Raw genomic sequence first — 15,164 nt, forward strand, 5'->3', positions numbered from 1 at the left:
ACTAGGGCTTCCCTGGTGGCACAGTGGTTGAGAATCCGCCTGCCAATGCAGGGGACATGAGTTCGAGCTCTGGTCCAGGAAGATCCCACATGACGCAGAGCAATTAAACCTGTGCGCCACAACTACTGAGCCTGCGCTCTAGAGCCCGCAAGCCACAACTACTGAGCCTGAGTGCCACAACTACTGAAGCCCACGCGCCTAGAGCCAGTGCACCGAAACGAAGAGTGGCCCCCACTCGCCACAGCTAGAGAAAGCCCACATGCAGCAACAAAGACCCAATGCAGCCATAAATAAATAAATAAATTTATTTTTTAAAAAAAAGTTGGACTGAACTAAATCTGTTTCCATTTTATATAACAGGGCATAGATACATAAATTAAATGACAAGCTCAATTCAGTGACTGAAATTTAAGCTAAATTCTTAAAATGCTATTTCTGAGCTTATTTTGTTAACATAGTATAAAACTGTTTAACAGTTGCATTTGAGAAACTGGAACTAGAAAATGAAACCAGAGTAAAAATAACCACTAGCAATTTATATGCAGTCCTTTAATTTCCAGTCCCTCCACAGGGCAGAGGGTAGACAGTAGGGAACAAAGAGTTTACCTACACATTATCAACCAACAAGAATAACTTTGTTCTTAAAATTTAACTCACAACTCCCTACAGTTCAGTATACTAAAATTGTTCCTCCTACTACTGAACTACAAGTCAAATTCTATTACAATAAAAAGTCCTATTGGAGAAAAAGATTTCTAATCCTCAACTCAGCACAAACTTAGTATTTTCAATATTAATTTATTTCACTATTTCTCAACTTTTTTTTTCCATTACTGCTCCCTAAAGAAGCTTTTTCAGGCTTTTTTCTATAACCACACCCTCCCCCATAAAATTTTAGTAAGATGGCACACGGTATGTGTATCTATGCTCTACACATAGAAGAAGTAAGAATTCTTCACCACCACCCCCAGAAACAATTTTCCCTCCCTTGGGTATGACGCTACCCTAAATGAAAATACATGATTTACTTAGTAAATATCTTCTGAATGGTAGCTATATGCCAAGCTGAGATATTCACCATGGGAAAATTCTACGACAGCAACACAATTTAGTTTTTTAGTTTACTCTAAGAGTTTTGACCCACAGAACAAAATGAAATGGGCTTGAAGATAGAGAACTTCTTCCTAGTGCTTGCACCTCGTCGAGGGCTTGGCTCAATAAACATTTGATTAATGCATGGAAGGTATTAGAATTCTACATGTGGTAGAACGACCAGGCTACAGAAATGCTGGCTTCCTATCTCAAATCTCACAGAACTGAAAATCCAACCCACCACAACCCTGAAACCTGAAATTTTCTGTAGTCAATTTTCAAGAGGAAAAAAAAGACAAAACACAGCCAAAACAAAAAACTTAAAACTAAAACAAAGAAACAGTTTCTATTAGATAATTTTTTTTTTCTATTAGATAATTTTTAACCTTCTGGTTCACTAAATGCTTTGAGTATCTGATGAAGGCTATGTTCTCTTTCTCCAGAAAAATATACACATACAACACACACAACTGCAGAACGTTTTACAGACTTTTAAACTCCATCCTTTGACTCCAATTTAAGAACTTCCCTTATTAAAGGAATATGTAAACTATACACAATTTATTAAGTTTAAAAATAAGGTCTTTTTTTCATTTAAAATTTAACTTTTTCATCAGCTTAAAAATATATTTACAAGAAGCATTCTTTCTGGCAATGTAATGTACTTTAATATTAATTGTATTCTTGCAGATCAGATGTTTACCAAACAACTAATAAGATGAGATAATATGAATAAAATAACAGCCTATTTTACATATTTACCTGTAATACCTAAATTAAAACCCCAAGATTTACTAAATTACATTATAACACTCTACAATACTTTTGAAACATGTTGCAGTCTTTCAAGCTTTGATCAGGGAAACCTAAAGCCACTAACATCAATTCCAAAATGAAGCCAAGCTCCCACCTTTGTTACTTGTCACTACACTTATTAAGTGGAAGAAACGGGGGACCAGCAGTCTCTTTGTGCTGCTTCAAAAGGAAACTAGCATGAAAATAAAATCCCCTAAACAAAGACTACAGCAACTCTGAATGATACAATTTACTCTGATTAATAGCAGAAAAAGTATGCTGATACAAAGTAGGGAAAGTTTGCTTGGGCCAAAGGTTTAACACAACATAACTGGACAAGCATAATGCATTTAGGGTCTTTTGAGATTTACATGTAAGCTGACACTTACTGTAATAGGTTATCTCTTTAAACATCAGAAAAACTCTCCAAATATTTGATCAAAATAATTTCAAAGTAAAATTCTACAAGATAATCTCAAATGATCCATACAGGAATGCTCAGATGGTTTAAAATTAATAAATATCAAATATTAGTATGACTTATAAAATGAATCAGTGAATGTTTTGGCCACACTGTGAAAGGACCCTGAAGCACTGAAAAGTAACTTCACTAACATAAAATCTTGTTTAAAAGATACAATCAAGTGGTTCAATGACCTCCAAAAACTAATTTTTGAGATTCCTGTACATCTCTTATGTGTGTACTTACTCTTAAATACACCTGAAAAAAATAAATGAAAACTCAAATCTTTCAAAAATATGAACAGCATATTAATTGTATTAAAGGAATAACAAAATTCCAAAACTCTGAAGTCTTTATTATACTTTAATTTACTGAAATCTTAGCACACCTTTAAATACTGAATATTTGTTAAATAAATTTCTCATTAACAGATTTGATATCCAGAGATGGTGTGTATTACTGCATGTATAGAAAGGAGAATTTAAAAAAAAAAAACAAAGTTATCCACCTTGATAAGTATTGTATTTCAAAGTAGCGACCTTGGGAAACTCACTCCAAAAATGGAACACTCTGGTATCAATCTTTGGAGCCAATTTAAAAGCCACACAAAAGTCAGTTCCATCATTTTAGTTAAACTTAACTATTTTACCCTAAGTGTGTATTATCCAGCTCAAGCACTTACTTATTTTTCAAGATACAGAGTTAAATTATCACATTAAGGTTCTTATCTGCAAGCATTAAAAACATTAATAATTGACTCTGGCTTTCTTTAAAGAGGGACTTTACTGGAAGGTTCCTAAAGCTTACAAAATTGAAAGGTGCCTGGAAAATCGAGATGGGAAAGACAAGCACCAAAGGGCTAGGGAGAAAGAAGCTAAAGGACCCAAATCAGAGACCACTCTGACCCACACACTGACACTCCTCTGATAGGTCTCCAAAAAACCCCACAAGCCTGCTGTTCTGTTCTCAAGATCCAAAGCCCCAGGAGAAAATGTCTGGTTGGACAAGTCTAGGTCGGACTGCACCACAAAAGGGAAAGGGTAAATGCTTCAACAGTGCATCCTGGAAATACATCCAATGGGAACACCCTAAAAACAAGACAAAACCTAGAAAGGACAAGGTGGAGAGTAAAACAATAAATGTCCGCAGCAGTCCAGTCAGAACCACAGGAGAGGTCTACGTCTCTCTCCATTTTAGAGAGCTTTGAGGCTCAGAGATCAAATAACATGTAAAACAAAGGATACACCTCAGACCAGGACTATACTATACCGCCTCTTTCCACTCTGCTATTCCACATGCACACTCTAAATTATACCTGGCCGTTTAAAAGTAATCAAATCCAACTTTAAAGCACTAAGATTTGTCATGAATGAAGATATTTAAAAGTATATGACACCAGTTATTTCACATAATTCTCAATGAGGCATTCTGAAAACACTAACTACTGGAGGCACCTATGGAAAAATCAAATAGTTGGGAGGAAAAAAATACCTCGCTTGTTTGCTGTCCCTTCCTCTCAACTACAGGGGAGACAGCAGAAATCTTGCTAATTATTTGGAAGTTGAATTCAAGTTTAAACCCATCTGCCATCCTTGCTGTGATCTCTGACAACTTACTTCAATACCTATGTCCTCTGCCCAGACTGAGCATCGGAATCCCCAGAGGGGCCCAGGCATTGGTGTTTTAATGAAAGACAGAAAGGAAAATCATTGGTAAAAAATCTGAAATGAAACTCACAGTGACTTTAGAGTCATCCCTGATAGGTAATCTGAAGCCGGACCATCTGCTTACCGGCAGGCAAGCTGAGCCTTCCATTCAGCAGAGGGCTGAGGGAGAGAATACTGGGTTCGGGATATGAGTGAAAATAATTTTAATATTATAGATTGTAAATGTGTTAAAAGTAAGCTGCTAATACAATGAGAATGAACAAATGACAACCTCACACAATATGGATGAAGCTCACAAACCTTGCTTTACAAAAGACACAAATAAAAGTACAAAAATAGGCAAAATTATTCTATGCTGAATTCTAAAGTCAAGCCAGTGGTAACCCTTGAGGACCAGGCAGTGACTGGAAAAGGAAATCAAGCAGGGCTTCTGGAGAGCTGGTCATGTTGTTTCTTGATCTAGGTGCTGGTTCAACAGGTGTGTTCAATTTGCAAAAATTCTTCACACTCGTGCACTTTTCTGTGGGTTTATTATTCAACAAAAAGCATTTTTAACAAACCATAAGTCTCAGCATTTTTGAAAAGTCAAACTAATTTCACCTCTCACAATTTCTTTAAAATTCTTCTTGTTCTGATTTCAAGTAAGGTTAGCTCACATATATATAAAATGTGTCCATCATTAATGACAAACCTAACCTTTAGAATTTAGCTTTTAAATATCTTTAAAGTACCCAGAAATATAACAAAGATGGACACTAAGTTAAAATAATAAAAAGTTAAAGCAGTGAATTTATTAAACTGTATATATTACAGGTAAAGTTTACAATTTGTTAATATTAAACTTAGTAAGGGGACTTCCCTGGTGGCGCAGTGGTTAAGAATCCGCCTCCCAATGCATGGGACACGGGTTCGAGCCCTGGTCCGGGAAGATCCCACATGCCGCGGAGCAACTAAGCCCGTGCACCGCAACTCCTGAGCCTGCGCCCTAGAGCCCGCGAGCCACAACTACTGAGCCCGTGCTCCACAGCTACTGAAGCCCGCGCACCTAGAGCCCGTGCTCCACAACAAGACAAGCCACAGCAATGAGAAGCCCACGCACTGCAACGAAGAGCAGCCCCCGCTCGCTGCAGCTAGAGAAAGCCCACGCGCAGCAACGAAGACCCAACACAGCCAAAAATAAATAAGTAAATTTTAAATAAATAAATAAATAATAAACTTAGTAAGTTAAAAGCATAAATGCCTAGAACCTATGTAAGAGAGTAATTCCTGTCCCCTAAAAAGAGTGATACAAGTTGAAGACATAGCTACAGGCAACAGGCCGGGGGCGGGGGGGGGGGGGGGGGGCCGGGGGGGGAGGGGGAGGTGGAAGGAATCTCCTAAAGAGAAAGAAATGAATGGATGAGTTGCCAGGGCTAGTTATTATGTAAAGATGTGAGGACAGGGGAAAATATACAGGTTAATCCCTAAAACGTAAGTCTAAAGCAATGCAAAGTCCCAACCCCACCCACTGCCACTTCAACTCCATGCACTTGCCTGCAAAAGGGAAAAAAATTTTCCCTATGTGGTTGTTGAACTGCTGAGAATTACCTAGTGTCTGGACCTCGGCCATGACATGGCAAAGTATAGTGACTCCTGACACAAACACAACAGATGGTTTCAATTATGTACCACCAAAGAACTTTAAATTTTCTAGGTTTTGTAAGTATCATTAAGCTTCAACAAATAAATTTTTTAGATTATCTTCATGAAAACCAATCACAGAAAAACAGCATGTGAATATGTTTCAGCGTAAACATTTAGAGTAACACATACTTAAAAAAACAAAAAGGTACTTTCTCACCATAATTTCTCATTTAGAGTGACTCAGAAGTCCAAAAGCTAGTTTTGGTTTTAGCATTTAAGTTTTAGTTTTACACACAGAATGTATCCACATAGAAAAGTCTCAGAAACTATAAACCAAAATGTTCACTCAGAAATATGGATGACTTTTCTTCACTTTGCTTTTTTTTTTTTTTTTTTTTTGGTATTTTCTATGTTACCTTTGTCCCAAAGGAAAAAGATAGAGACTTAAAGAAAAATGTTTAAAAAAAAAAAAAAAGAAAAGAAAAATGTTTATTACCAAGATTCTAAATGGTGAAGCCTAAAAAAAGCTTTCTTTTTTTTTTTTTAAGAATACTTACTAAAAATCACATTTCTAGGACACTATACAACTAGTTTGCTTTTCCAAAGAACAAAAAGGAATTTCACATACAGACTGCTTTCATCATAACTCAGTAATTAAAACACAGATACTGGGGCCCCTTTCATAGCCAGAGGGACATCAACAACTTTTTTCAAGAAATCATCAGAAAAACCTGAGCAAACTGGAAACCCAGAAAATGCAAATACACTAGACGTGTCCATCAAGGTAAATTTTAATTCATTAGATTACTAAATATCAGGAGTCCACAAACAATCCATATAAAACTCACGTATATCTGATAAGTTTTGGTGAATAAGACTAAGTTGTTTTAATAAGACTTAATTTTTTTTTTGCCCACCTCTGTGAATTGGTAAAACTTTATTTAAAAAAAAAACTTAGATATTTTTGTATCTGACTCTCAAAATGTGCCGTCTGTAGTTTCCATAGGGAGATAAAACAAGCTTCTGGGACTGTTCACCACACACGATTTATACAATATCCATTCATCTGTCTGACCCTCTGGCAGGTCTCTAAAAATAATCATTTTTGGAGACAAACACGTGATGAAGCAAATATAGCAAAATGTTAATTATAGAACCTAGGAGGTGAGTGTACAGGTGTCCACTGCAGCATTTTTCTCAACTTCTCTATGTGTGAACAATCTCACAAGGTACTGGGGTGAAAACAATCGTTTCAAAGTCAGAACACAAGTATCTATCGAAACGCTGAGGCCTTTCATCAAATCACAAACCTAGCATTTCAAGCGCGCCCATGAAAATGCCCCTCCTTGAGACTGCAAGACTTTTTTAAGAATAGTAAACTGGTAAAATGTAAACGCGATACTAAAAATCTCTCAGGCAAAACAAATTTACCTAGAAAGTCAATTTCCAGGTTTCATGAGATTTTTGTTGGACTTTTATCAGTAAAACAACTTTTGCCTCCATTACCATTTCACCGAAATTTTTTCAAAATTCCTAACAATACACCTTAATTTGTTTTTTTTTTAAATCACCCAGAAAGCAAATGAGTGGACCTAGGTCCCCTGATCTCCCAGGTCCTAAAACCTGCAGAACCTATGAGTTCGGGTACACTCTAACCTGCAAGTCTCCAGGTAGGAATTGTACCCTGGGGTCTACCCGGGTTAAACACGCGGAAAAAAGCGAGGAAGCAACAGACCGCCGGGGAGTCAAAATGAAAGAAGTGACTGTGAAAGGAGAAAGGGAAATCCAAGCAATCAGGGCGGGGAGGATCTGGAAGCACGGGACCAGCTGGGCGCTCCCGGGCGCGGAGCTCGGGAGCTGGGAGGGCAGACGCGCGGAGCCGGTGGCCAGGCTCCCGCCTGGCGCCGGGGCCCCGCACCGGCCGCCCCCGCCCTGACCGCTGCGCCCGCACCTCTCGGTCCTTGAGGCCCAAAAGGAGCACCTCCTCCATCAGGGTCAGCCGCGTTTCCTTTGAGTCGCCCTTGTCGTCTTCGTCCTGCTCGTCGCGGCGGCTCTGCGCGTCGTCCTCGCCGTTGCCGCCGCCGCCGCCAGCCGCCCGCTCCTTGTCGGCGGCGTTGCGGGAGGCCTCGGTGCGCCGCTGCACCAGCCCCGAGCTGCGCTGGGTCAGTGAGGTCATGGCTCCGGCCGAGGCGCCGCGCCGGGCCGAGAGGGACGCGGGACTTGCCGGGTCTCCCTCTTCCTCCCTCCGCGGCCCCCGACCCGCGCTTCCGTGTTAAACCCGGGCTCTGGGGCTACGTCCGTCGGTAGCGGGGCCGGGTGCAGTCATGGGGAGACGGGCCGGGGCGAAGCGGGCGGGCCGGGCGTCAGGGCGGGCGAGGGGCTTCTTCCTTCCTGCGGTCGCAGCCCACGGGCTGCCGGAGCTCCGAGGCGGAGGCGGGGGAGGAGGAGGAGGAGGAAGCGGCGGCGGCGGCGGCGCCTTTCCAATATGGCGGCGCCGGCTGACGTCACTGGAGGATGTGGCACGGCCGCGGCGGGGCGGGCCGGGAGAGCGCCGGAAGCGGCGGGCAGGGACCCGGGGGTCGGGTCTCGCTGTCTACGAACTCCCTTCCGCCCCCCGGGTCTCCCCCGGCGCTCGCCCTTTTCTTGGGGTTCCTTCGCCGCCCGGCCCGCCGCCCCCCTCCCGTGACGTGTCCTTCCTCCGCCCGCCTTCCCCTGTGTCCCCCAAAGAACCGGGGCTGGAGCCAGAGTCTGGCAAGGCCCCAGCGAATCCGGGCAGCCTTGGCCTCGCGAGGTTGAACCCTGCTCCGTCTGGAGCTGTCCCCTTAGCACCCCAGACAGCACAGTCCTCGGAGTTGGCCTCGCCCGGGGCTGCAGAGACCCGGCTTGGAATCCGGGGTCCCCACGAGTCACTGGAAGGACTTTGCTCACCGCTGATGGCGCGGGGAGAGGGCGCGCGCTCTGCCCACATTCCCATACCCTTCAGAAGGAGCAACACCGTTTAAATGGCCTGCAAGCGGACTTTTAGTTTTTCTGGGTGTATTACGGTATGAAAAGAGAGGTTAGAACAAACTGAATAGTTTTGTTTGTAAAACTTTGTTCCTCCTTCCCGACCAGGGCGCAGTGAGTACAGTTAATACTGCACACGTCAGTACAGTCGACCTTAACGAACTTTTTATAGAGACAATAAACCTGTTGGGTTTCGTGCCACGTCTTTGTACACATTAAATCTTTCAGTTTAATTACTCGGTTAAATCCTCTTGGCGTGCTTGACAGTTTGAGCAAGTTATGTTAAAGAATAGATGTCCAACCTGAGAGGGGGGGTTTGTAGGGCCAGAAGAGTGGAGATTATAAGTAAAACATTATACAGAAATAGCATTGTATGCCATCCGATATTATTTAAAGTCAATAGTGATCACAGGCTGTGGCTACAGAATGATTTAGATAGGAGGAATGTAACAGGACTTAAGCTATAAGAAGCGATAAATGCCCACGGTAAAACCATCGTATAGAACATTTTTGGCTACAGAGTTCTTCCTGTTCCACAAACCCATTATCCAGAACGCGTACTGGCCGTGCACCATCACCATCACCCTGTGCCCGGGAAAGTGAGAAGCTAAATCTCCTGGGGTGGGGAGAAGGGGGAAGGGTGAGCACAAAGTAGACCCTCCCTGTTTCCTATCTTTTTGGGCAAAGGTCAATTTCACTTCAACCAATTTCTCTCATTAACATCCTGTTCAACTCATTTTTTTTTCTTTTATTTCTCTCCCAGTTCTTTCCCAAATAGCTTAAAATGTTTCTTTTTAAAAGAAATATAATTATTTGATATAGTCAAATACATAAGTTTAAAGAGTATAAAGATAGCTATAGTGAAAATCTTCCTTCTAGCCCTGACCCTGTTCACCCAGTTGTTCTCCCCTCCCCCTGGTGATTTTAAAATATGTCAACAAATTAGTTGAAGCCTAATTCCCCTCCCCTTGAGTGGGGGCCAGACTTAGTGACTCTCTTCAAATGAATTGAATGTGGCAGGCAGGACTGTGTGTGACTTCTTAGACTAGGACATAAAAGTCTTTGCATCTTCTTCCTTGTTCTCCTTTGCTCTCTCTTAGATCGTTCACTCCGAGGGAAGCCAGCTGCCATATCATGAAGACATTCAAGCAGCCTTATGAAGAGGTCTAGTTGGGAAGGAACTGAGGCCTCCTGCCCAACAGCCATGTGAGTCAGCCATCTTGGAAGTGGATCCCAGCCCCAGTCAAACCTTTAGTTAACATCTTAATTGCAACCTCATGAAAGAGTCTGAACCTCTACCACTGAACATACACAGAGAATTTGTGCTCCTCCCCATGTCCCCATCTGTCATGGGCATAATTCTAATACAGCCCTCATAATTCTTGCTGCCCTAGTATCTACACTTTTGTGTAATCCCCTCTCCTTGAGTGTGAACAGACTTTGTGACTTACTTCTAACCACTAGAATATGGCAAAAGGGAGGGAATGTTGCAGATGTAATCAAGGTCCTTAATAAATTCACTTTGAGTTAATCAAAGGAGAGATTATCCTGGGTGGGCCTACGTAATCAGGTGGCGTAATCACTTTCCCTCGAAAGTGGATCCATCCCTTCCCTAATTAGAGAGACTTGAGTCAGCTGAGACATTCTCTTGATCGCTCTCAAGACACTGTCTCTTGAGGAAGACAGCTGTGTTGTGAACTGCCTACGGAGAGCGGCAACCACTAAGAGTTGATGGTCTCAGTCTTAGAACTACAGCAACTGAATTATTCCAACAACATGAATGAGCTTGGAAGAAGACCCCAATCTCCAGATGAGAATGTAGCCCAGCCAACACTTTGATCACAACCTTGTGAGACTCTGAGCAAAGAATCCAGTTAAGCTATGCCAAACTCCTGACCAATGGAAACTCTGAAATAATAAATGTGTATTGTTTTAAGCCACTGAACTTGTAGTAATTTATGTCATTGATGCAAGTAGGTTGAAAAAAATAAAGGGTGGTAAAATATATACCATGCAAACAGCAACCATAATCAAGCTAGAGTGACTATACTAATATCAGACAAAATAGACTTAAAGACCACACGTACACACAACATTGTAAATCAACTATTCTAATATAAAACAAAAAAAAAATTAAGACCACACGTACACAAAGTTACTAGAAATACACTCTCACTTTGTGGTCAATTGATTTTCAACAAGGGTGCCAAAACAATTCAATGGGGAAAGAATAGTCTTTTCAAAACAAATGGTACAGGGACTTCCCTGGTGGTCCAGTGGGTAAGACTCCACGTTCCCAATGCAGGGGCCGGGGTTCAATCCCTGGTCGGGCAACTAGAACCTGCGTGCGTGTCACAACTGAGAGTCTGCATGCTGCAACTAAAAGATCCTGCATGCTGCAGCTAAAGATCCTGCATGCCACAACAAAGATCCCACTTGCTGCAACTAAGATGCAGTGCAGCCAAAATAAATAAACAAACAAATGGTACAGAAACAATTGTTTATCCACATACAAAAAAAATGAAGTTGAACCCCTACCTTATACCAGATACAAAAATTAACTCAAAATGGGTCAAAGATCTAAGTGTATAGCTAAAAATATAAAATATTTAGATGAAAATTGGCATAAATCTTCATGATCTTGGATTGGGCAATGGTTTCTTAGATATAACCAAAAACCCAAATGATAAAACAAAAGAGAGATAAATTGAACATTGTTAAAAGAACCCCATTAAGAAAATGTGCTTCAAAAGACACCATCAAGAAAATGAACAGCCAACCCATGTAATGGGAAAAAACATTTTATAAATCATATATCTGATAAGGACTTATATCTAGAATATATAAAGAACGCTTACAACTCAATAATAAAAAGTAATCCAATTTAAAATAGAATAATCCAATTTAAAATAGGCAAAGTGGGACTTCCCTGGTGGTGCAGTGGTTAAGAATCGCCTGCCAATGCAGGGGTCATGGGTTTGATGCCTGGTCCGGGAAGATCCCACATGCCGCAGAGCAACTAAGCTCATGCGCCACAACTATTGAGCCCGCGCTTGCCTAGAGCCTGTGCTCTGCAACAAGAGAAGCCATTGCAAGGAGAAGCCCGCACACCGCAACAAATGGTAGCCCCTACTTGACGCAACTAGAGAAAGCCCGCGTGCAGCAACAAAGACCCAACGCAGCCAAAAATAAATAAATAAAATAGGCAAAGTATATAAATAGACTTTTTACCAAAGAAGATACAAGAATAGCCAATAAGCCAATGAAAAGATGCTCAATATCATTAGGGAAGAGCAAATCAAAGCCACAATGAGATATCACTTCACACCCACTGGAAATGCTATAATAAAAAGACAGATATTAACAAATATTGTGATGTGGAGAAACTGGAACCCTCATAATACTTGTTAGAAGGTAATATAATGCACCACTTTAGAAAACCATTTGGCATAGGTTTTAACATAGAGTTACCATATGACCCAGCAATTCCGTGTCTACTTATATGCCCAAGAAAAATGGAAAATATATTTTACACAAAAACCTGTACATGAATATTCATAGCACCATTATTCATAATAATGAAAAAGTGGAAACAAACCAACTACCCATCTGCTGATGAATGGATAAATAAAATGTGGTATATCTACATCATGAAATGTTAGGCAACAAAAAGGAATGGAGTACCGACACACGCTGCAGCATGTATAGACTTTGAAGACATTATGCTAACTGGAGAAGCCAGTCACAAAAGATCACACACTGCGCAGTTCTCTTTAAATGAAATGTCTAAAACAAGCAAACCTATAGAAGCAGAGAGCGGATTAGTGATTGCCCAGGGCTGGCGAGGTTGGAGGGCATGGGGAATGACTGTTAAATTTGTCCAAAGTTTCTTTTCGGGGTGGTGAGAATGTTCTAAAACTAGTTGTGGTGCCGGCTGCACAATTCTGTGAAGATACTAAAAACCACTGAATTATACACTTTAAAAGGGTAAATTGTGTGGTATGTAGATTATATTCCAATGAATCTGTTATTAACAAAAATTAGGGATCTTTGAATTAGGTCTGGCTAGAAGCATGTTCCAAGATCCTATATATTATTGAGAAAAAAATTTGGATTTTTTTAAAATGTGCTTTTTGTAATAGGTACTTTTTAGTTTTTAAGTTAAAATGTTTTCAACAAGTTTCGCTCATTGGTGATGAAAAACGAACATACTTTTGGCATAATAAAACATAAACTCATATTTTTTTCACCAATAAATTTGGAGAAGGATTTAAAATTTTAAACAAATGTAGAACAAAGCATTGTTGTTTACCTTCATTGAAGATTATAGTGAGAAAACAAATAACATAAACATCAAAGAAATACACAGACTAGATAGGCTATAAAAACAATTTTAGCTGTTTGTTTATATAACAGTCTGTCACACAAATTCTAGAATTATATAGTTTAAGGAGCGTTCAAGAGATTAAACAATTCACAATCCTGAAATTTTTCCAACTGCCTACTCATTTTTCCTGGAAATCTAGAAAGGCAAGATTTCATGGTTTTATTATACCAGGTAGTTTAGTATCTTTCCACCGTGATCATCAGGAAGTCTTCTAAACTTCTATGTTAAATCCTTAACTATTAGTCTATATGAGGCCAGATATGAAAAGCTGTTGACGTGGAGATAAGGCATCTCCTGACTTATTAGTAAAGATCTCTACTGTGACTGGACGTTTTAGGCCAAAGCAATCTTCTTGGAATTTACTTGAGGTTTAGGTATAATCCTCTATCCTCTGGGTGCACTAAACACCCCTCTCTTTTTCTCAGCTCAGTGGAAATTGAATAGCTTACTCACTGTTACCTAGAAAACAGCCCCTTACACATGTATACAAATTTAATTTGTTCTCTGCCCCACCTTCTCTGAATAAATTATCCTCGGTTCCCTGAGTCCACCATGAAAATAAATGCCCTCTTGTCCAAGATTCTAAATAAATCACGGTGTGATGAGAAAGAACTGAGCTTCTTCATCTGTAGAATGTCTCCCTCTTTTAACAAACCACGAATTTTCCTTCTAGGAACAAAGGTTGCTTTCCTGTCAAAGGACTGAATGCTGAAGCTTCCTGAGTGGCTATATTAGCTTTCTGTGCTATGGAACAAACAGGAGATATTTATTATCTTACAATATCTGTGGGGCAGGCATCAGGCACAGCTTAGCTGGATGCTCTGCTCTGGGACTCACAAGGATGCAATCAAGATGTCAGCTGAGCTGCATTCTCATCTGGAGACTCAACTGGGAAAGAACTGGCTTCCAAGTTTGCTCAGGTTATTGGCAGAATTCATTTCCTGGAGGTTGTAGAACTGAGGGCTTCTGTTTCTTGTTGGCGGTTGGCTGAAGGCCACCCTCGGCTCTTAGAGGCTGCATGCGGTTTCTTGCTGAATGGGCTTCTTTAACATGGCTGCTTCTTCATCGAACCAAAAAGGAGGATCCTTAGTGTGAATCTGTCAGCATAATGGAGTTTTATAGAATGTAACATTGTCATGGGAGCGACATCCCTTCACTGTTGCCATATTCCACTGATTAGAGACAGTCATTAGTTTCAGCCCACACTCAAGAGAACAGGATTATATAAATGTATGAACACCAGAATACAGGGATCACTGCAGATCACCTTAGGCTGGCCCAGCACAGCCGACTTGAATCCTTTCTACACGGAGATGGAGTATGTGAATGAACAAATTAATAAACAAAAGCTAACCTATCTTTCAGTATTTTACATTATCTTTTTTCTTTATCCATAAATCCTCAGAAAAGCATTTGTATGAGTTATTTATTGCTGTTTAACAAAACATGTCCCCCAAATAGTGGCTTAAAACAGCAACTATTTGCTCATTTTTCTGAGGGTGAGCAATTTGGGCTGGCCTCAGCTGGGCTCTTCTGCTGCTCTCCCATGGGGTTTCGCCTGTGGCTGGAGTCACACATCTGCAGCTGGACGTGGGCTTGTTGCTTTAACACAGCCTCACTCACATACGTGGAAATTGGTGCTGGCTTTAGGTCTCCAGCAGGCTGGCCCAGGCTTCTTCACATGGTGTCTGAGTTCCAGGAGGAAGAGAAGCTACAAAGCTCAGTCGTTGTACAATATCACTTCTGTCACATTCTGTTGATCAAAGGCAAGCCCAGATGCAATACGGGGGGAAATAGACTCCACCTCTTTTCCTTTCTAGACTTGGGCAAAGTTCACAACGAAATTCAGAAAGTATTCCAGATCAACTGAAAAAGCTCTTCTGAATAGAGTATATTTACCATGTGAATCAGCAACAGGGTTTAGATACAAAACACTAATTTTACCAAAATTTAATCTACTCAAAATAGAAATGATTACTCCAACTGGATTATTTCTTCCCACCAAAATGAGATAAGAATGCAAGAAATTATCTTAATAGGTGACTTAGCAATGTTCCTAATAATCTTAATAATGACTACATCTTCTTTAACTCAAAATCCCGGTAAACTTTTACCTTGACCCACTTAATTA

General features: G+C 40.8%; 2 protein-coding genes across 2 annotated transcripts in view; one reads left to right on the plus strand and one right to left on the minus strand.

The window, feature by feature from the left end:
* The window catches only part of GOLPH3 (golgi phosphoprotein 3), a 52,755-nt gene extending 44,456 nt beyond the window's left edge, over positions 1-8,299 (minus strand). The window contains exon 1 of the mRNA XM_068535198.1: positions 7,592-8,299. Coding sequence (XP_068391299.1) covers positions 7,592-7,816 — 225 coding nt within the window. The 5' untranslated portion in view covers positions 7,817-8,299. The remainder of the gene's footprint in view (positions 1-7,591) is intronic.
* On the plus strand, positions 7,965-10,578 carry LOC137758808 (uncharacterized). Its single transcript, XM_068534794.1, has 2 exons — positions 7,965-8,698; positions 9,747-10,578. Exon 1 carries the CDS (start codon positions 7,965-7,967, stop codon positions 8,640-8,642), a length of 678 nt encoding a protein of 225 aa, XP_068390895.1. The 3' UTR covers positions 8,643-8,698; positions 9,747-10,578.
* Positions 10,579-15,164: the final 4,586 nt, after the last annotated feature.

Source organism: Eschrichtius robustus, chromosome 2, assembly GCF_028021215.1.
Source record: "Eschrichtius robustus isolate mEscRob2 chromosome 2, mEscRob2.pri, whole genome shotgun sequence".
In the NCBI taxonomy this organism is placed as follows: domain Eukaryota; kingdom Metazoa; phylum Chordata; class Mammalia; order Artiodactyla; family Eschrichtiidae; genus Eschrichtius; species Eschrichtius robustus.